Genomic DNA, 23,854 nt, shown 5'->3' with positions numbered 1-23,854 from the left:
CTGCAATACACTGTTAGTCAATCTCATTAAGTTCAGTTCAGGTCAGACAGGTGATCATTATAAATACATAAAAGGATTGACAACCATGTCAGAGATGTCAAAGCTCAACGACACACTCAACATGCATGCAAACTCCTGGACACAAGCACAGCCTAATCATCACCTCCTGAGCATCAGTCAACACAAATAAATCAGCAGCCTGCCTCACAGCATGCACATGTGTTTGCATTTTTATGTGACGCGTGTGTTCACATCAACACATCTGAAAGTGAATCATTTATGTACAAAGGTTTTGGTTGTAACCAAGGGATTTACCTGATATTCATTGGGCCAGAAGGTGGAGACGGCAAGTTCAGCTTTGAGCCAGCCTTTACCTGAACAACAACGTAAGGCAACAAAATCACAATGTGTCAGATAAACTAGATGAAATGAGAATGTTGCTTAGAGCCAAACTTTACCAGTATAGGAGGTCACGTTCCATATGGGGTTTGCCAGCGGACCCTTGTTTACCTACAAAATAGCACACATCAATGTAAAACATGAGTACAGGGCAAGAACAGTCCTTCTACAAATAAGCCTGATATTTGATACATCCAGTCAAAATGTTCCTATTTTCAACAAAAAGGCTTTGCCAATAGGGTAAGAAAATATTTTTTTGATTAGAATTCTTAAACTGGGAAAATATTTTAAAATAGTCTTCTAATATTCTTGAAATAAAGCTTTTTAACTTTCTTAGAGACAAGCTGCAATACAGTTCACGGTACTGTATTCACGGGTTTGCACAGAGAGGCAAGTGTATTAGGCAGAAAAAATATATATCAGTAATGCTTTAGACTGTAAAATGCTCCAGGTCATGTTTTTTTTTTTTGGTTTGTTTGTTTCTCCCTGTTGACAGGAAGGTCTGCTGACGGGGTCAGCTACAGCAGCAAATCTAGACAGACAGTTTCAGAAATGTGAGCTTTCGCTTGGGTAACTACTCTTGAAGGCAAACATTAAACTCACAATGCTACCCTTCTTCACATATTAACTAATAAATTCCGACCATATGTAAGTGTGTGTTTCCCAAGAGCTTTCTTAAGTTGATGAAAAAACACAACAGACTCAGATATGTCCCTTTTAATGCGTACGCCCATATTCCATTCCTTGATAACTGCTTAATAAGCGTAACATGATTTTACACCACAGCAAATGAAATGTACAGGTTTGTTTTTAAGTCATTACTTTCTTGCGATAGCCACTGAAAACAGGCACTCAACCAAGATCTTAGTAAAATCATATTTTTTATTTATTCATTTAGAATCTGGAAACAATGCTCTATTGTGACACACAAAAAGCTTTATATCATTTAAACAAATGCATCCCAGTTTATCATTATCAGCCTCAGAGAATAAAAATTGACACACAGAGGCTGGTGAGGGTTTACATTTGCTTTCAGATTTTTTAATTTTTTTTTAACAAATTGAACCAATCATTTGCAGTTAATTAACCCCATAGTGCTCCAGGGATCTTCTGAACATGGCAGAAGATCCGCTCATACACTGCACCAGGTCTAAACAGGACAAAACAGCACTTCATTTCTTATCATTTCTCTTCCATTGGCGCTCTGTACCTTCACGAGGATATTGAGGGTGCCAGGGCTGGAGCCGTCAGGGCTGCTGAGGAGATAGTTGAAGTCGATACAGTGAGTATCATTCTCCTTCATCACTGGCAGCTGAAACCTGGCCTTCTCGCCAACATCATACTGAGATACATCAACATACATGTAGGAACCTGAAAGCAGAGACGGGCAAAGTAAAGATAAGTATTGTTTGAAAAGCAGGATCACACGTAATCCTAAAAAAGAAAGACTGATTTATGAATCAAACTGAGGAAATAGCTTATTTTTATGGCAGCTGTTTGTTCTTGCAGTCCGCATACCAGGTGTAATCCATGGCTTGAATGGACTAGTGATGGTGCCCTTTAACGAGGTAGTTAGTGCACAGACAGCTTGTATTACATGTACATACTTGAAGAAACCCTTTACTCTGTAAAGGTTCTCTTCAAAATTATGTATTGTGCTGATATATCAAAGAGGGGTGATGTAACCATATCCTGTTTCACTAGTTATCCTATTTACTGTGACACAGAATCATTCAAAAAACTCCTCTCACTTCATGCCTGTGACGTTTGTTATTCATTTTCTAGTTAATCAGAAAGAATAAATGGATCTCAGTTATTCTATTGGCCAACAGTCACCACTGAGTGCTACAGTACCCTGTACCTCCAGTAGCTGTCTGTAGAAATTGGTGCTTGAAATAATACTTAATATGGGTGTACTGCCAGTTGGCCCATCCAGATGTTCCAGTAATCAGCTCAGACCTCAACCAGATGTTACTGCACTGATATATGATGAAATGACATCCTTTCCTGTTTGCTTTTTAATCTCACAATCTTGCATTAGCCCATTAAAAATTTGTAGAAACTAGCTAATTATAGGGAGAAATTTGATTTAAAATCTATTTTTGTTGGACAAAACAAGATGATCGGAATGCAAAAGATATCACTCTGGACTATTTCTTTTAGCGTTTTAGTTTTTTTTTCTGGCATTTTATAGGTTTTAATAGGATCTGTGGAGACTCTTAAATAACATTTGATATTCATATATTCAGTTCATATATTGTTAGTTATAAAACTGGCTGTGAAGGAATAAAAGTAAGACAGTGCTGATTATAATGCAATATGATCACTATGTAAAAATTAAATCTAGCTGATTTCAATATAAAAAGATGAAAATCCACAACAGCACCAGAAACTGGTTAATTCTATTTGCATGTTGTATCATACACAATATGTACCCTACAATAGGCAGTAGGACAATGGTGATTATCAGTTATTGTTTAGTTAATCTACTGCGGAAAAATGGAATTCCTCTGTGTGAATAGAGTAAAACGTAACAGGCTTTCAAACAGTGCACACAAACGTGTATGGACACACACATCAGCCTTTCAGTACTGGTTGAGCTCTTCTTTTCCCTTATCTCGCCTCTCCTTCATGGTCATCGTTTCTACCTCACTTCCTTACTTGTGAACGAACAAAGGAAGACACACTTAAATGTATGATATTGTTAAATAACTTCACTTCCTGGCAGTGAAAGCCACAATCCCAAAATAAACACAGAAAGAACAATTCCCTCCCAACACTTTTCCCTCACTCAAACTTTGTAATCTACCCAGCTAAAATGAACATTGGATGGACCTCGTTCCCATTTCTTCATTTTTTGGCACTAATACTAAGACGATGATATGAGAAAAGTGCTTTTCAGATGGCTGCCAAGATGGTGTGCCAGCTAAAAATACTCAGACAACTAAACATTTTGCAACACACACACCACTGCATATCATTTGGCACTTCGATAGGTCTTAACACTGCTTCTTATTACTACCTTTATATAAAGTTTCAAAGATTCCACTGAAAACATTTCCAATAATAGTCTTGATATTGTCCAACAGCCTTATTATCATCCTGTGGCGAAAAAAATAATGTCAATGCATAATGTGAGTCCAAAAAAAGAAAATGATGGAAATTAAGAGTGGAGAAAGGCTGCCAGTACATGAAACTGATACAGCATTCATGCTATTCAAGCAAACTTCATGAAGCCAAGAACATCTGACACTTTCAGTCTGCCAGTTTCAAAAATGGCTGATGCCTTTGAACTGCCAAAGTCTGCAATGGCCACTGTTAGACTGAAGACGCTATATAACGATGAGGCTAAAAATACCACTTGACAGTCTTAAGACCCAAATATGTCACACAATAATAATAGCAGTGTGCTAGGCACAAGGCTGTATTCTTTGGCAAAACAATCCCACGTTGCAGCTGGAATAACAGCTGACAGAGTTGTTTCATTTTTAGCATCTCAAGGTGTCGGTCTTGTTACATGGGATGCAAAGTAGCCAGGAACCCACTGGAGTTGACATTGATTCAATATGAGGCTTCACTGCTAAAGGGGTAAAACTCTGTACCTGACAGACCACTTATGAAATGTGGAATTGATTTAAAGACCATTTTTTTATTTCTTCTTCTTTATGGAAAAAGACCCAGCGTGAATAATAATAATAATAATAATAATAATAATAATAATAAAGTCTTCCTATTTTTTTTATATAAAACTGTATAGAGTTGAAATGGTTTAAAAGAAAATGTTACTGGAAATTAGGAAAATCCGCTGAATCTACTGTTGTTCAAAAATTAAGCACTGATTAATAAGGAAACAGATCCATGGAAAAAAACAACTAACTTACTTAACTCTATGCTCAAAAATTGATTTTAGTTTAATTGAAACCATGTGGGTGGATGTTTAATACATAATACATCCAATGCAACAGATAACACATCTCTGAAGCTGAGAGTTCAAGTCTTGCAGAGACTTTGTCAGCAAGGGTTGCTTTAATGTTATTTTAAGGTTATGTTGATGTACCCATCATTATTCAGTCATTATTAAAACATCCGGTGGATCTGCTTTAGATTTCGTCTCTTTTTTTTATCTCCTCCCTCATTAGCGAGGGTGTGCAGTTGAAAACAAGAGCACAAATAAAGACATGGAGAGAATGGCATGCCAAATAGGTTTGGAGTGTTGCTGTCTGACAACATTATGAGTCAAGAGTATCTGCTTTAGTCCACTGAGCCACAGAGCCGCAGCCCGTGAATGTTCGACTGGAACAGCGCTCATTGCCAGCATAGCATCTAGGCCTGCCATGGTGAACAGTGCCAACATCGATCCCTAGAGTGATTACATCCACAAGTTTTATCTCTATTACAAAAAAAACCTGCCAAATCATCCATGCACATTCAATACTGCCCTAAGCAAAAATGGTGATTAATAAATGTGACAAATCTGTGTTTATTTTAAGGCACAGAATATAATTGTTGTCCATGAAATGACTCTAAAGCTAATTCATAAAAAGCCTCCAGTATATAATTCCTTTTATTCTGGCATTAACTTTAACAAACCCCCGAAACTAATCAACAAAGTAAACTTACTACTAAAAGGTGTTTTGGTTGCCAAAGGCTCTGAGCAACACCGTCAAAATAATTGAAGCTGCGTCTACCTTTTCAGAGGTCAACAGCCAACTAGATTTAGAGCTCCTACGGCCCTAAACCACACCATGCCTTTGGAGAGACTGCAGCAGACAGTGCATTTCCAACATGAACATTACCAAAGTGTCCCTGGGCAAGGCATTTACGTTCCAGACACAACCCCTGATCTCTTTCCAACTACTCCATCCATGCAGAAAACTGTAGCAATGAGGTGTATCTCTAATCCCCTCCAGCAACCTTGTTTTCCATCCACTGCACCACTGTCCCACACCCAACTGGCATCATTAACACATCAAATGTCAGATCATGCTCCTGCACCTTTAGGCCAGACTCTGAACCTACCCTTCAGCAACCAACATCTCCAAACCATTAACCTGCTCTGCCATTCCAATGCCCTGCTCATCCCACCACCTTCTAGAGACGGTAACACCATGTTAATTCCAGGCACTACCTCTGCACCCCTTGGGCAAGGTATTTAACCTCCATGAAGTGGCAACCCTGCCCCCACTGCATAGTTATACCACTTGGTATTTATAGCACTAAATGCAAGACTGGTTCTGGGTCTAAAACTGGATATTAAAATGTATGCAAGATCACATGTGCAAAACAGCACACGTATTTTGAGCAAACGTGTGTTTATGTGAAAATTCTATAAAATTTGAGTAACGATAAATAGTTTTCTAAATGTCAGCAAAGTGACAAACATGAGAGCCAAATAGCAGCTCTGTAACGTCATAGCAACACCGTCATAATCTTCCACCACAGAGAAGAAGAAGAATAAAGAAAGACATTGAGGGGAGAGAGTAAGCCAAGATAGGAAAGGAAAGTAAACAACAGAATTGTGGTTATAACATTTTTACTTCTTTAACACACATTGGCAAACATTATGGTCATGTATTCCATCAACATTCTTAGTCTGTGGTTTTAACTTGTTACTATTTGCCAATACTGCAAAGCAAGTTTCCGTTGTAACATTTTGGTTGTAACACAGTAAAGCAAGCAACCTTCCCTGTTCACTGGTGTTGATTAATGACCTCATATTCTGTTAATTACACCCTCAGCCCTGCGGCAGAAAGATTTAATTTCCCCTTCATCATCATCACTGAGAAAAGAAAAAAAAACAACTGATTAAGGAGGAGACGGGGGGAGGGTGTCATTGTGCAACCCCAAATCAGAAAAAGTTGGGATTGGTATGATATTGAAAATGCTAATGAAAAAAAAAAAACAATGATTCTTTCACTTAAACCCACAATGCTCCATGTCTTTTCTTGTCAATGTCCTTTAGTTGAATATACATCCAGTTTTGTAGTTCAGGCCAGAAGCACATTAAAAAATAACTTGGTGTGTTGGCAATTTAGTGCAAGTGAGGAGGTGAAAGAAAATATATATATTATGTTATTTCAAATAGGTGACATCTACTTGTGATTGCAGTTATGATTTATTACAAAAGCAGTATCCTTTCCATGCTGAATCTTTATGAGGTACTGTAACTATGGGCTGGGGATCTCCAATTTGTCAACAAATTAATGAGAAAATAATTTATTTATTTATTTATTTATTTTAATTATGGGTCTTCTTTCACAAATGCCACCTACTGTGGTATTACCATGACAAAATAATTATTTATATATAGCCTGAGGTGTCAGCAACATCTCTGGGCATGTTTTTTTTTTTTTTAAGAAACGGGCACTGTAGACAAAAATAACAACCGATCTGCTTCTTTCGTCACTATACTTGTAGCCAGGACACCTTTTAATTGTTGTGAAAAGGACATTACAAACAGCTTAACTCTCCATACTTCTTTTGGAATGTGTTGCAGGAATAAAATCTAAAATGGATGAATATTAACAAATTTAATGAAGTTGGCACAAAGCAACATTAAATATATGAGGCTGACAATGTCTGCAATTAAATAAAATTCCAAGCTTTGATTGGGTCCCGGGGACCTGGGATAGTTGCTGCTTGTGTCTCTGCCTGTTCTCGTGTCTGTTTGTTTTTTCTCTTGCAGATTTCCAGGGCTCGTGTGCTCGTTGTGCGTTTTCATGTGTTTTTCGCGTCTTGGACTAGCAGCGGATGTCACCCCTCATCCCCCACCCCCCAAAAAAAAAAATATATATATATATATTTTTTTTTTTTTTTTTTTTTATTAATAAAATAAATATATGTGACATATTTAAAAAATGCATATATATATTAATCATTACTCCATTAAGGTACTGAGGCTTAACTACAGTAGTATTGTCGTTAATACTCCACTTCTAGGTTCTTAATACTTGTGATGTACAGGATTCTGATACATCCACATGTACGATGCATTGTGCTCTGGCAGCAGGTCAAAATGAAGCTAGTTGGACAACATAATTATACACATCATGCAGTTGAGTCGGCTACTGGTTCATGACCTAAAATCAGATCCCCTCCAAAGAGCCTCTAAATACAATTGCTCTGTTCTGAAATGATTGAGACCAGAATTTTTTTTCTATGTCTTTTTCTTTTTTTCTCTTTTGGATGACCTAAGACAGTGTCACTCTGCTCCTGGTTCAAATAAAGGAATCACCATACAGTAACCACCAAGGTTTACACAGGCCTGTTAATGACACATCCATTTGAATCAGGTGAATTAGAGCATGGAAATGTCTAAATCATGCAAGTAAGAGCCCCCCCCCCCAGGATGTATGGCTCCTCAGGGCCCCTGGACTGAGGAACACTTTGCCAAGAAATTGTGGACAAGCAATATGTGTCTGTAAAAACCTATTTCTTCAATACCGCACTGTGTTGTCGAAGATCATTGTATTTTTTATTTGTATATCAAATATTAGTCAAGTCATACAATTGACTAGTACCTAAAAAAATGTAGCGTACTTAGCACAATACTTCCCAAAAACAATGAGGTTTGAGCGTAAAACACTGAAATCTGGAGGGAGTAGCTTGAGCCTCACCTTGCGGCAGGTCTGGTGAAACATATGGCACTTCCTGGGTATTGATGTGCATCCAGTCAAAGTCGTCATAAGGATCTTGTTGGTAATCACACTGAGAGAAGCCCTCATCAAACGTACAGCTTCCTGCAAAAAAGAAACACAGGTATATTAGGTTACAGGTAGATTATTTAAAACATTACTGATCCCTTCAGGAGGTTATTTCGCAGAAATTAGTGTAGTAGTTTCTTTTGTAAAAACAGCAGCTAGAACAGGGTTCAGTAGATCACCATATCCCTGACTAAAAATGGACAGGTTAAGATAATGGATGGATAGAAAAACAAGGTTAGCTGAATTAAGACCAGACATACACACATAAAAAAAAAATGTTTTGACGCAACATTAACTTTTCTGCAGCCACTTCAGAAAGCCTTTGGATTTTTCCAGAGTGCTGTTTCTTTGTTTGTGTGTTTCTTTCTGCTCATTAAAAAACCACCGGGAGTCTGAGCTCCGACAGACATCACTCAAGGCCAGTCACGATCACCTCTGACTCCACCAGTGGAGCCTTCAGCATATCATCTGAGCCCATCTCCACAGCCTCAGGACACCCATCTGTGAGCTGGCCGCCTCTGGGCCCGCCTGAACAGGAAGACGCGCTAATACATAGGGATGTCACTTGTCACTGACAGCTAGCTGAACAAATCAACCTGCAGTGATATGTGGCTCATGCTGGCAATACCGCTGATAGGAACAAGCATGCTGGCCATTACTAGCTATCTGATTCATTGACCTAGCAGTGATGTGCAGCTTGTGTGAATAAAATGGCTGGAAGAAACATGGCTAAGAAAAGCTAAAATATCATCTGATTCAAGGCTGGTTGTTAGAGGTCAAAGAGAAGTGTCCCTTCTGCATTCATTAGCTAAAGAAAACATGTCAGGGGTGGACAAAATTCACTATAGAATCTTTGATGACAGCAATTGTGACTTTAAAATAGCAAGAGATATGATTTAATAAAATGCCTCAGCTTGGAAAGCTTACTATTTAGCAAACTACTTTGCTTAAAAGTGTGGAATCCAGTTTTGGGGTCCCTGTACCTCAAGTGCTACAGTGGTTTTAAGTTTTAAGCATTTTAAGCAACTTCAAATTCAAGCTCAGTAGTAAATTCCCAGCAACTCAATTTTGAGCAAGACACATTGTTCCACGATGCTCACCCCAGTAAAAAAATAATCCCAAGGGAAATAATAGAGTGAGATTTGCTGATTTCTCCCTCTGCAGTATATAATATATAATTTAACCATTCAAGTAATGTGGAAGAATTGTAGTTTGTTAAAGAGAGTAGCCTAAGCTGGACACTAGTGGCGATAGTAAATCAAGAACCCTCATTAATCAATAGCCATTACAACCACATGCATGGGCAAAGGACTCATTTGGGAAACCTTTGTTTTACAATTTGAACATGGTGGTAAAAACTTCCCAATTTGAAATGTAGGAATGTAGTATGAAATGAAGTTAATGAGATAAATATAAAATATCTTGGATTTCATTAGGAATGAATATCAAACTATACTAAGGATCACTTTTAAATTTCCACACTGCCCCAGCTTTCGCCGATTTGTGGTTGGAATTGTTTTTGCACCTCATCCGCTACAGGAGATGAAAAGAAATGAGAAGAACACAATCCTGAAAGCGAAGATATACAAATGTCATTTTCAAAAGCCACAAAGAAGCTACTAAGAAAGAAGGTATAAGCGAGCAAGCCACTTTCAAGCACTATTATCAACCAGCAGTGCCAGCCTTATAAATCTCCTGGCATTCGGTTAGCGGTACAGCTTTTCTACCTGTGTCCTAGAGCAAATGGTGTCGTCTGTGATGGAGAGCAGAACGACAGGCCCTCAGATACCCTGCTGAGTCCCCACTACAGAGGCATACCAAGAGGTGACAGACGCTGCCAGAGGAGAAACAAGTCCACATCAAACTAAGCGACTGTCTTCAGCTGCCGGCTGCATGGCTGGCTGTGACTCACAGCCTCAGAGGGGAACTGGATAACATTCCTCTTAGTGTCGTTGTTTAAACACGGCTCTCCTCATGCAATTCAGTTCACTCTCATTCACTTCACTTAACTCTTAATCACGAGAAAGGACAAATCAAATTACAGACTAAAGTACATTACAAAGTTCTTGATGTAAATCAAAATGCCTTTTATTTCATTACATTAACAATATATACTGTATATATATTATTGCTCACAATAAAAGAGAGGGAAACAAATAATACACAGCACATCAAACTTGAAATTAATCAAACTCACACAGTGCAGTGGTAGACCTGTGACTTTCCACACAAATGGTGCCTAAAAACAGCTTAGTTTAAACCTTTTCCAGATGACCTGGAATGCCTAGAAGGTACCAGGAGATAAGGTATTAGAAGATCTGAAACATGTTTTGGCCCTAAACCATTTAAGACTTTATAAACCAACAGCAGCATTTTAAAATCAGCACTTTGGTGTACAGGAAGCCAGTGTAGAGAGCTCAGAACTGGAGCGTTGTGATCCGCTTTTCTGCTCTTTGGGACTCTATCATTCATGGAATGACCAGCTATTATCTGGAAGAAAGGCAAGGCTTTCAACTAAAAGCTGGCTACACAGAAACATTGCACTGCTCTCAGTCAGCTGCCTATGGTTAATGGATGTCCACATCACATGCAATATATGTGGTCAAAAGGAACATCTTTATCATTCTACACAAAGAACGGTATTATGCAGAGTTTTTAGTTTTGTTTGCTTGCTTCTATTTTTTCTGCTTTAATAATGATAAACCCAACCTGACTGTTATTATGGTATAAACACTCAAGCAGACTTTGTTACATAGAGCTGCTAATGGCAACTGAAAGCTACAATTCTTCTTCATTCATCCATTCATTTTCCATACACATTTTACGCTAATCATAGTCAGAGCGAAGTTGGCAGTCCTTCAAAAGACTCCATATTTTTTATATATAATCAATTTTCCTCGAAGTATTTTTGAATTTGAACTGAAATGTTAACTTGTTTTATGAATTTTACTAAACATAAAATATGTGTAATAGTTTTTTGTATTATCTGTAATACTACGATAAACTACTGGAGGTTGTTTGGGCATTCCAGACGCACTTCGCCTTGGATAACGTGCTCCAGCTTGTTTGGCTTTTTTTCACCTCTCTGAAGCTAATGTACAAACTTACCATACAGTAACTATTTAGTTTGACCCTTTTATTGCATCAATTCAACATCTGACAGTACAATAAAAAGTTAAAAGGAAAAAAAAAACAGATTCAAATAGAATAAACTTTAAAAATGTTTCGTGGCCTTTCAACTGCATATGTACACAGACAAAGTTCCACTAAGCTCTAATATTTAGTTTATTAATGTGTCCATTAGTAGAGATTTCCTCTGGCTTGACAGAGAAGAAAACATGCCCTTGTTTTAAGACTTTCAGACTAACAAACCAAAGTATTGGTGCATGATGTGCGCGTGCTGAAAGGAGTTCTGCAAAAGCTTCATCTGTGCAAAAGTGTCTTTACAAACTATTTGCTTCGGACAGCGAATGCTTGCTGTCAATGACTTGAGAAGACCTTGAATTCTTATTCTCTATTTCCTTGTAAATGTGAATTGTTCAAATTTTGTACCAATTCCAAATATATCTGATGGTAACACTCACTAGCTTCTATGTAGCATCTGGTTTGATCTACTGCTGGTAAAAGAAACAAGTTAAAACATGGAAAAGTAGATGTTTTGGGCAGTAGGAGGCTGACAATAAAGTGATGTAGTAATGTAGACCCTGTTTAGAAGTTACATCGCAGTGAGAAGATCCCCGATTTGAATCGCGCCTGTGTGGGGTTTGCTTGCTCTCCCTGTACTTGCAGGGTTGCATCAGGAAGGGCATCCATCCAGTGTTAAATGCGTCGCCATATCTGTCTGCAGACAACGAAGTTTAGCTGTGGCGACCCCTCCAACAAGGGACATAGCCAAAACTTAAATACTGTTGTACTTGTGTCCTGAGATATTTTTTTTAAAGTGGCCCTCAGGTCTTGAATGATCGGATCTGGCTTTGTCCCTCTACATCTTTCAACATATTTTTATTTTTAACAGCCAGTGGCAACAACTGGAAATACCCTGGTGTAACTGACAATAAAAAGTATATTATTCCAAACTATGTACAATACAAATCAAGGTAAAAGAAAGAAGATTTCAAAGAAGAACAACAAAGAGCTTTACTGATGTTAGTTTAATAGGCTATAAAGAATGTGGATAGAAGTGTCCCAAATCCATCCTTATTGATCCGATTTGAATTCATCCTGAAATGCGTTCAGACTGTGCATCAGCACTGACTGCTCAAGATCAGATAATCTACTCTGTACAAATACTTCATACAAAAGCAGTACAGTTTTACGTGTTTGAAGAATATCCTAATCTTCTTTCAAAAAGATGTTGACAAAATGCTTCAGTTAACGTGGTAGGAACCAACTTTGTATGGCTCTTATTTGATCTGACGCGATGGTGCAGGCTACCACATGTATTTTTGTTTTGTTTTGTTTTTTAAGGTATGAATGGGAATCAGAATAGTTGAAGTGAATGTAAGAGGCTGGGTCTGGAAGGAAGTGGAAGACATCTGGAGCTTTGTGAAAAAAGAGAACCCTTTTACATTAAACATATAAGATCCAGCAATTTTAAATCTGTGCCAGAGACACTGTGCATTTTTTGTTTTTACTAATATTTATGCATGTGCTAACTATCATTTCTCCCTAATTTTCCGGGTACATGTGTATGCATGAGCATGTGTACAGATGGGTCATTATTGCCACCATCTCTTCCATTCACAAGGGCACACACAACCACGGAGAGTGAGCAAGAGAAACTCATTGCATGCTAATCACTGCCTAATCAGCTTGCGTGATTGGTCGCCTCGCTAATGAAATAATGGCTTCTCATTTACATAATAAAATAATTAGAATGACTTGATAAAAGCTCAAGGGCAGAGAGGGGAAACCCTACACACTTACACATAAACACACACACACACCTAGTGACACAAGCCAGCCGCAGTCTTTTCTAAAAGATTGCTGAATGGCATCTGACACAACATCTGCCAGCGTCACTCAGAATCATTTTTGGTTGATTTGCATTGACCTCTACCTAAATAAGACAAAAGACAACAGTGTTTTGACCAACATTGTTCTTAAACATGGTGCACACAGACTCCAGAAGATTGCCTCCAAAGAAGAGGACCAACAAGTGGAACTACTATGTATTAGCTCAATCAATATCACTGTGTGACAATGACGGGTGTATTTTTGTACTCTGGATGGTTCAGGCAAAGCCCTTTATGATTTAAAAAATGGCAGATTTAACAATACTGAGTCAAGAGTTGTTGTTTTCTGGGGGGGAAAAAAACATCCTTTTATGTGTGGGTTCATGATGAGAAAACACACACACAACCTCGGCTTTGTGTACATCAATCAAAGCAGACAGGTCTGGAATACCTCAAAAGTAAAAAAAAGGCCAAATATAAAGCCAATGGTTCAATGTGCTCTGACATTTATAAGGATTTTCTCTGCCACTTAGCGTAATGCAATATTCCCATCTTACAGAAGCCTATAAGACATTTTTGTTTAATCAGATAAATGTTTGAAATCAAAAAAATGACGTACATCAAAATAAAAAAGTAGATGCAGGAAGGTTGAGTTTATGCAGCAAATAGAAGGTTATTCCTCACACAGAGTACAGAGTCACTGTACTGAGGAACAAAACCATGGTGAAAGCTTATCCAGGTTCACACTTTTTACATACACCATATCAGCATTGAAATGAGGTCATGGAGCTCAGCACACAAGATATGCAAGTACATAATGTGAGAAACAATATATACGCAGGTTCCCTAAGCCAAACTCATGTCAGCATAACCTTTATGAATCAAAATGTTTTCATATTCAATGACGTTTTTTTTAATCTCTGCAACTTTATATCTGTCCACATGCTTAATCTCTCAATACCTCATGACTATAACATTGATAGAGGTCAGCTGGTTAAGAATGCCTTCATGTTTTAGCCCTCATCATGAACTGAGGCGAACAAGCATAAATCTTCTCAGGAATCTGAAGGACCTGAGAGCAGAGACAGTATCTCATCGCCCTGACAAATCCTGTCTATAATCTACGCAAAGTACAAACTCTCTGTCTCCCTCTCACCACTGCATCTGTCTGGCGTTTATCAGAAGAGTTCTGTTTCAGTCTGCAGGCTGAGATACTATCGGCGGAGGACAGATAAGACAACATGAGTGAAAGAGATGTAAAGGGTATACAGCAGTGAGAAGAGAGAATGTAGTAACAAGCAGATAAATAAAGAAAAGAAATGAATGATAGGGAAATTACCCAAAATACACGAAACATACTGACAATCTAAATTATGGATTGACTTCATATTATTGTTCTTTTGTTTCAGTTTGAAGAGAAGAGAAGAGAAGATAAGAGAAGAGAAGAGAAGAGAAGAGCAGCAGAGATGAGAAAACTGTGAATATTACAAATGGAATACTTTTGAAGGACTACTAATTACATTCACATCATTACATTCCAATTTTAACTACCAATAATTGTATTCTTCCCAAATTTATTGCAATTTTGTCTGTATCTATTGCGCAATTATGATAGCGGCCCTGGGCTTACTGTCAAATAACTTTGTCTGACATTTTATGCCAGTGGGTTACTCACTAGTGCTTTGAGTTTTCAACTCAAATGCAAGTCACAATCTTACAAAAGGAGGGGAGGAAGTGAGAAACATGACTGTGGCAACGGCAGATCATTTAATTGTTTAATAGAGTTATAATAACCATGAATATTATTATAATTTCTGGCTTTGCTTCTCAGCGGTGCATTATACTCTACACTCTTCTTGTGTTTGTTGTTTTTGATCTGTGAGCATGCATTAAGAAGCAGCCGTGATAACAACCATCAAGGACACTAATAAAATTGTACCTTATCATTTGCTCTTCGTTGTCTCAATTTTTTTTGTTCTATCACTCTCTGCTTCTAAGAAAATAGGGGAAATTAGCCTGAAATGATACAAGGTGACATCAGAAAGGCTGACATGCACACACAAACTCTCGCTCGTCACGCTTCAGTGACCCTTGCAGCGCAGCGCGACGCCATCAAAGCCGAGACCCATATACACACACCTTGCCTGTTAAACATACACGGCGGCACGCATAATCACACACCAAGATACATGGTAACACACAGAGACATGCACACTGTCACACACAGACTGGCACTCATGAACACAGAGCAGTAGTTTAATTGGAAGTGCTGAAGGCTGAAGAATTTCTCCTTCATCTCACAAAGCTGTAATTGAATCTGAGACGTGTGTGTGTGTGTGTGTGTGTGTGTGTGTGTGTGTGTGTGTGTGTGTGTGTGTGTGTGTTCAGCTGATTCAGGCAATTCAGTAAAGCAGAAATGTGTGTTTTTTCCTTCTGTAAGGAGCCTTTCTGTCCTTCCATTCCTAACTATCTTCTCCCCTTACCGTGCTCTTCTCTCGGGGGTTAATGCAGCTTTTCAATTCAAATTCAAACCCAAGCATTTTTGAATCTCACATTATTTTTCACAAACGAATGATTTGGTTGTACAGGCTGTTTGGTGAAAGGACAAGACTTCAAAGGATGGAACTTGTTTTTGAGGGGAAAAATTTATCTCAATTGTTGTCTTTTTTTTCCATTTATGACCAAAAACCAACAGACTTATCGAATTAACATACTTCAGCAACTACTAACAAAAGCAACCAACAATATATGATGTACTGTGCACTGATCACAAAATGAGCAGCTTTCACAGTATCACTGTCACATATTACAATAGGATAAGGAACAGAGCCGCGTGGGAACTCTTTTGTGATATTTTTGCTCCTTGATAAGCAAACAACACATGGCGGCATTACAACTGGAAAAGTTTAGTCCATAAATGGAAAATGATCTGTCCCGTCAGATCCAAGTGTGTTGTACAACATAGTTTGTAATGATACTGCCCCTGGGTGATCACACAACATTCAATTTGTACTGAAAGACAAGCTTCCACATGAATGCATTTATCTGATTGGATAGATGATTAGGATCTGTGCTAAATGAATATCATCCACCTTTATTTTCTTTACTGTGGCAGAAAAGTCAGACATTTCAACCTATAAGAACACAGGGAGGTCATTTTATTTTTTCCAGTCACTTTACTAATACATATGTACCGGTATATACAACAACAGTGTTCAAACAGTTTTCAAAATCCAAGGTACGTGTGTTTCATAATGTTGTACTTTTAAGCAACAGTGCCAAAAATGTACTTTGTGAAGGAGGGAAGGATCATCATACCATCATATGATAATATTTTCTGGGGATCTTTTTGATAAAAAAAAAAAAAACAACCCAGCAATTATCTGGCTTTTAGGACTTTCAATTGGACATTTTCACCCTTTTTTGGACACTTTACAGAGTTGATGATTAGGTGATTAATCAAGGACCTGATCGTTAGTCGCAGCCCTGCAGCCCATCCACATCTGAGCAGCTGGAACAAATGAATATCTCCTTAATCACAGATCAGTCGTGTAATAGCACGAGCAGTGTTTCATTACAGATTGATAAATTGGGCTGCACTGTGTGGTGGTCAGCGCCGTCTCTCGGTTCAACTCTCGGGTGAGGCCTTACTGTGAGAAGTTTGCATGTTCTCTGTGAAACAAGCCATCAGCTCAAACGCTGGGTTTAAATTCCTCGAGACAACATAACTGAACTAAGTAATCAGTTGACAGGCAATATGACACTGAAGCTTTAAACATCTTATATTTATATGTGAGTAACTCTTTTCTCCAGTTCCAGTTGTGGTTGTGTGTTTTTACAGATAGTTTTTAGAGGGGGTCAAACTTTCCACACTATCGTTACAACACTCTTGGTGTCTTGCCCTTGCGCTTCGTGTCTATTTCTTCATTGTTAATCTGAATTACTATTCAAATGCTGACATTTAAAGCAACTTCGCCTGCCGACTGACTGGCTGGCAGATAAAACAGGAGAAGAGGCAGAGATGACAGTGAGTAGGAAAGGAGAGCTTTCACAGAGGAAAACTGTGAAATCTTCCTTACCTCTCCTTTGCATCCCTCCCTACTCACGCCTCCCCATCTGTGAATGAGCTCACCCATGAGTCCTAAGCAGAGTCAAATTTCACTCGTTCTCAGGAAAGCCGAGCCACCTCCCATGTCTTTTGTGTGTTTGTTCACCCGTTTACCTTCCCCCACACCCACTACTCTGTTTACTGTCCCCCCCTGTCCACCCCTTCCTTTCTGTCTCTGTCATTGTTACTTACAATAGTATTTAGTACCAGAGGTGCCCCTTTACCCATTCATTATAAAATGTGCTGCTTTGGGAAATCTGACACGCTTCAGCTTTTTGTCAAAAATGGCAGGACAACTTTTCTTCCCTGTTTTGGTACCAATAAAAACAGAGGTGAAACCACCAGATAAGTTTTATGGCTTACAATTAAGTGCCAAGATGACTTAAGACATCGGTGGCCTATAACACCACCAAAAGACTAATCCATAAACCATCTTCACAATTAGATCACATGTCAGGGTGTGTCATTGTGAATGAGTCAGGGGGGAGTAATAATTGTGGCTTTAGTCAGCAGTAAGCTTAGCTTAGACTCAAGAGTGGAGCTAGATTTTTTTTTTTTTCTCCACTAAAATCCCCAGACAACAAGTCTCAACTGGCTACTTCTCTCCACTCTTCACCACACACTTGACCTCAAGAATGCTGACTGGCTGATTCACCACAGAAACTCAGCTTGCATAAACTTAAACCATGTTATGACTCAAAGTGGGAAAAATCCAGCAGGCAATTAATATTTTATGGCGACTCTGTTCGCTAAGCATCTAAACATGATGTGAGTGATCTGTTATTTATAAGATGTACGCAGCAAAACTTCCAGGGTTAACTAAACTACTCAATGATGCTTCGCTGAGAGAAATAAGGCTGGATGGACATTTACCATTGGGTTGTACAAAAAGAGCTTGGACTGAAAAGGAATCAATACTGGACAGAATGGGGTCAGAATGATTGCTGGCAGTCGCTGGGATGTATTTGGGTGGAGCGCAAACAGCAACTCACCTGTGTGTATCCACATACCGCCAAAGCCAGAAAGGCTTCTGCACAATGCAACACTAAACCATTCATCATGTTCACTGATAGCTAAATAAATAAATTATCAAGAGAATACAGTCAAATAATGCTTTATCCATTGTGGATGATTTGAATGAGCCAATCACAGGCCAGGCAGAAGGCAGTCTGTTCCAGAGCCAATCAGGACACAGCTGAGGCTTTGGACTGAAAAGCAGGTCTGGTGTGGATAAGATAAGAGCAGAACAAACACACATTAAACACAGACTCCCACAGACATGCACAAATACATGCACAAACTCCAACAGACACACAAGGAAGGCCAGATGGAGAAGAAAGGAGGAAAAATTTGGGAAAAACAAATGTGCAGGACAGGGAGGAGAGACTTATTGGGGGGGACCCAACTGTGAGTTCAGAAAGAAATCCCACCCGGGAGGAATAAGAAGGTTAAATCTGAGGCAGCTAGCTTAGCAAGTCAGCACAGGCTGGTGACACACTGAACTGGCTGCCTGACGTCTCCAATTGCCCGGTAAGCGGGTTCAAAGGCTGGCACTCTGATTTACTGACTGACTGACGGGTGGCTTGGATTTAGTCTATCCTGTGTTTGTGCAGCAGAAGCAGTTTTGTTGTTCAGCCCGATGGACATAAAGCAGTTCTCCCCACCGAAACACAAAGAACCACCTGAAACAGCACTAATACTGGAGAGGCCGACGTGAACGAAAAGAGAAAGAGGGAGAGAAAATAGGAGACAAACGCGTAAAAAAAGCCTCCAGAATATCCAGAACTTCAAAGAAGGAAAAGGCTTAAAATAACAAATGTTTCTGGGACTTCTGAAACCAATAAAAATAAAATATGACAAAAAAAAACCTCAAAAAGAAAAAGATAGCGTTTTCAAGAACCTCTTTTATCTGCTGTTGTGACACAGTTCTGTCGAACAACAAAAGATACCTAACGATAGCATTTACTGTCCTGGAGGAAATTTACTTTTCACTGCCAGCACACAAAAAAAGCACAAAACACAGAACTGGAAACCATAGAGACCCAAACAAAGAGAATAACAATCAAGTGGGAATAACATGCTTGCAAGCCAGACAACGACCAAAGCATGTCGTTCTGAGACTATCTGCAGAGCTAAACACATATTAAATATTTCTGTTAGTGTCTCAGGGTGTTTGTGCTCAATCTAAAACGGGTATGTGTGCAGTGATAACAAGAATAAATAAAGACCACAGCTATATGAAGGGCCGTTGCACGTACACATAGGCCTGGGCTTTCGTCAAAAAAATCTAAATCATTTAGTTTAAAATCCTACATTGCAAAATTGTCCACACACATGCAATATAGTTTAAATTCTGCAAGAAAAATATTGCACTTAAGGCTTTGATTAATTTTACATCCACCTTGAATTTCAGATTGTTGACTGATGGGCAGTGCCTGATCAACCCAACGGAGCAGATCAATCACATCAATCTAGGACACTGTCACACTGGCTAAAACAGTCATAAATATTGTTTAAAATCTTGGTAAGTACAACTTAAAAGTCCAAGTTTTAGTGATTGTTTAGTGATCTCTATCTCTATAGTTTTTTCACCCATGTAGAAACGTTCATAAAGCTAGAAATCTAATGTTCTGGCTTAACGTTAATATTAAAGTTTTAATAAAACCATTTTTTTTCTTGAATCCAGTGTTTCATTTTAATAAACAAATCTTCTAGTTCTGTCATAACAGAAATGTGCTTATTTTTCCTTCCCTCCTTCACAAACACAAGTAGGCACGGGAGCCTGGAGGCGGAAGAGAGTGCATTATGCAGGGACAACATGAATATATTAGTGTGTACGTTGTCACCTTCAGTTTTAAAATGTGGTCAAACATCACTTACGGGCTGAGAGAGCTGGATGCTGAAGACAGAAAGGGAGAGCGACAGTGGAGAGAAAGACAGGACGAAATATGAGCTACAGGGACCTCCGCTCCTCCTCCAGGTTCACAGCATGTGTGTGGTAAATGAGTTTTGGGAGTTGTCGTCTCTTTACGATAGCTGTAACTGGCCTGAGGACAGCTGTTATTACACTTCACAACAGGGAAATGCTGCGTGTGAGTGAGTCCATCTTAGAGTGTATGATAATAGTTTTTAGAGAAAGATATGGAAAAACTTTACGGTCATGTCCTTTGTACTTATGTCCTTGTTTTAAGGTAAGGACAATTTAAGAAGGGCCACATTTTCAAGGTGTTGTGGTAAGGTGTATGTATTCAAATAACACCCATGTTTAAGGTGAACAAACACTTATATTTCACTGATGGTGCTTGTGTGGTTTCATGTGACTTGGAGCAAAGGAATGGATCATAGGACTGAGACCAAGTAACCTACATGAAAATACCTTTTAGTAAGGGTGTGTGTGTGTCCATATTTAAATGACAAAGCCTTGAGCCCAAAATGAGTCCAACCGGTTCCTGACTCACATTCAGGTTACAGAGCTCCTCCCCAGGGTTTTTTAGTCTTAGAGACACATGTAAAGCACACTGACTCATGTACACACTGTTAGACACCAGACACCATTGTTAAACATGTTCTCGTTCTTGTTTCTTTGTCCCCGTCTGCATTTTTGGAGGTCAAAACACAAATTCATGGGCTGCTTTGAGGCTTAATGGTCCGAGTGGAGAGTTGCTGGTTTAAATCCTTCCCTGAACAAGTACCAGGCAGTATGCAAAGTGAACACCATGCACTTTAGGTCACTATGTCCTATGAACTTATTAAGTACATTTTTGTTAAGAAAAATAGAAGAAGCTGAAACCCAACGAAATTCCCTGAGTGAGTGGGAAAATATTCAAACGGCTAATCAATGGAAAAAACAGCTGTAAATATTCTGGGTTCTGTTTATAGTTCATTTTCTAAGGAGTGGTATAGGTCCAAGGAGCTATATAATAGATGTGCTGTACAAAAAGCAGAGGCTCCTTGAGAAAAATATGCAATTAGTGACGTTTGGCAAAATGAATAAAACTGAGTTAAACGCAACCAAAACAGGATTACACTAGGAAAAACAGAGTTCTAGAGTTAAGTAGATAAACTTGAATCGTGTCAGGTTTGTATAAATTTAACATTCACTTTTATTCCGACTGACAGCAAACACTGTATCTTGTAAGCGGAAAATGTTCTCTGACCTTGACAGAGAGCTCTGCTGATAAATTGTGGGCACCAATGCATGAATGAGGCGCTGTCTTTTTCTGGAAACAGTCATGTAAAATATCAAATATACAACAACCCTTAAACTAGCGTAAATCGTCTGAGATACAAGGATTCCGTAGGACAGCTTTTATTACAGCTGTAAAATCTCAATCATTTTTGGACAGATTGAATGAATGCAAAACTGGATGAAAAGGTCAGACGGACCATCACTGAAGAGTTTCACAGAAGGAAAATACATACAGCATTATTAAGAAATTCCAAGATTAAGAAAATATTCGTAAGATGTTGACCATGGAGCTGACCCTAAAATCTCCATTTCATGGGAAGTGTGTGTGTATGAGTGTGTGTCCACATTTTGAAGGAATGTGGGATGGCCTATTGCTCGAGGGCATCAGACCATGTTTTATCAAGCATGGCCTCACTCTAAGTGGGACCTTTAATGTCAGAGTCATGGACAGAGACATGGACAAGGGCGTCAAGCGTACACACAGTCAATCTACATGTCCGTTGACCTAAACATGAACTGGGTGCGAGACTAAATGTAAGTCATAGAAGTCATGTAATCTTCAGACTGACATCAACTATGACAACTGATCTATACAGCATCAGAGGACTAACAGAAGCGTCTGCTGTGATAATGGGCTGCTTGCATTCCTGTCCTGTTCTGCTCATGCTGAAAGTCAAGGTAAAAAAGAGTTTTTTCTGGCAAACAAAAAAGTTTGGTAGGAACAATTTAATGTGACCTTGTTATAGTCGATTGCTCTTAATGTGAGAATTTAATTTTACACTTCTGGCAAGATCAGAAGTAAAAAATGACAGTAGTGTAGGTGCCAGATGCTGACTTGGTTTTACAGGCTAAAAGACATTTTAGCATTACAACAGCTTACTACTCAGAATCATAAAGATTACAGATAATAATAGCTATCCCAATACTTATTTGTTCCGTCTTTTAATATCGATCGATGTTTGCAGGTTAAAACGATCACGATCATGTTGGTACATTTTATCTGAGAGTATATTAACGTATTGAAAAGAGTATGTCTAAAATAGTTTCAATAACAAGTGTAATCTGAACATTTACAAACATTTTTTCTTTTTAATGTACAAAATGTTACCATTCTTGCTACTTGACTAACACAGAGATCCACTTCTTTCTCAAATTCAGCATTATCATGATGACACATTTAATGCTCATGGATTTAAATGAGTCGCCTTTTTTTTGGTGTTGCGTAGTTAGGCAAATAAAAGCCACACAAGTCATTAACTCCGACCTTTATGATGCCAGTGGTTTAACAGTTTCTTGGTTGTTCATGATCACAAAATGTTCACTGACCCACACAAGGAGTTCAACATTAATATATCTATTACTACGGAAGAAAACTATTATCAACAGCTAAATGCACAAGTTGGGGTGTTGGCATACAAAACATGATGGCTTTCTGATGAAAAAAGCCTGGATTGACATAGAAATATTGAATCACCACCAAACTGCACAACCCTCTTCTCACAGATTAATTGCAGTCCATGGCATGTTTAATGGCTGGGTTTGAGTCATATGCATCCAATTCACCTAAAATGTGTTATGTAAGTTCTTAATTGACTCGTTAGTACAACAATAGTAAATTGAATAAAAATTTTTTGGAAACAACAGCCCCTTTTACATTCTTGGATACCCTGTGTTTATTACCACAATTTAACGTGCTGCCTGTCCCTTTTATAGTAACTGACATAGGGTTGTGTGTCAAGCTGGCCCCCCTTAATAACCTGCCTCCGGGGCTACACTTAAAAAACAGGTCTGCTTTGATGTAAATCGGTGGACTTGGGATGGCAGGGCCCGGGTGGGATTTATTGATAACAAGATGAGGAGGTCTGCAAGCTCCTTACCCTTAGAGCCAAGGACTCTATAAATTGGGTTTAGTTTAATATGCAACTGGTTGCCAAAATAACGAACCGTAGCGTTAGGAGAAACGAAACTCAGGTCATGGATAAATTTAAGAGCCATAAAAAAAGTTCTATGTGGTCATTGACCAAAAGTAGTGGTAGTAGTAGTGGCAGGGTAAGGCTCAACTGGTCCAATGTCGATAGTCGGGTAGTGGGGACCTGGCACCGCTCCATCTCCTGCCAGTTGATGAGGCTAACCAATCAGACAGTGAGTAATATTACTCAGTACAATTTGATAACGCCTCCTGACTCTGCCTTCCCCACAACTCAGCTTTAGGCACCAGGGAGGCAATACGCTGCCCAGCACACGTTACGCATAAGTTCTTCGTCTAAGGAAAATGACAGGCTCTGATCTAAAAACAGCAGATGTGATCTGAGCAATGCCAGTGGTTTTTTATTTGACAATAAAAACATTACCATTATTGTAGCACTGATGATTAACAAAAATCAATCTAACTTCAAGCAAGTCTCTGTTGTTGGCTGTGATCATCCATGTGTGAGTGTTGCCCTACATCTTTTAAACTTTCCCATAACATTGTCCTTTCTATCAGTGTCTGCCACACATA

At 38.8% G+C, this 23,854-nt stretch overlaps 1 protein-coding gene across 17 annotated transcripts in view; it reads right to left on the bottom strand.

The window, feature by feature from the left end:
* The window catches only part of ptprk (protein tyrosine phosphatase receptor type K), a 111,139-nt gene that overhangs the window by 57,990 nt on the left and 29,295 nt on the right, over window positions 1-23,854 (bottom strand). For all 17 annotated transcript variants that reach the window (XM_061706968.1, XM_061706970.1, XM_061706969.1 and 14 more), the window contains 4 exons: window positions 8,016-8,138; window positions 1,610-1,770; window positions 459-510; window positions 316-374 (listed from right to left, as the gene is read on the bottom strand). In XM_061706968.1, coding sequence (XP_061562952.1) covers window positions 316-374; window positions 459-510; window positions 1,610-1,770; window positions 8,016-8,138 — 395 coding nt within the window. The remainder of the gene's footprint in view (window positions 1-315; window positions 375-458; window positions 511-1,609; window positions 1,771-8,015; window positions 8,139-23,854) is intronic.

This window comes from Cololabis saira, chromosome 18 (assembly GCF_033807715.1).
Source record: "Cololabis saira isolate AMF1-May2022 chromosome 18, fColSai1.1, whole genome shotgun sequence".
Classification (NCBI taxonomy): Eukaryota; Metazoa; Chordata; class Actinopteri; order Beloniformes; family Belonidae; genus Cololabis; species Cololabis saira.
Note: the sequence above shows the minus strand (reverse complement) of the source record. Positions and strands in the feature narration are given on the sequence as shown.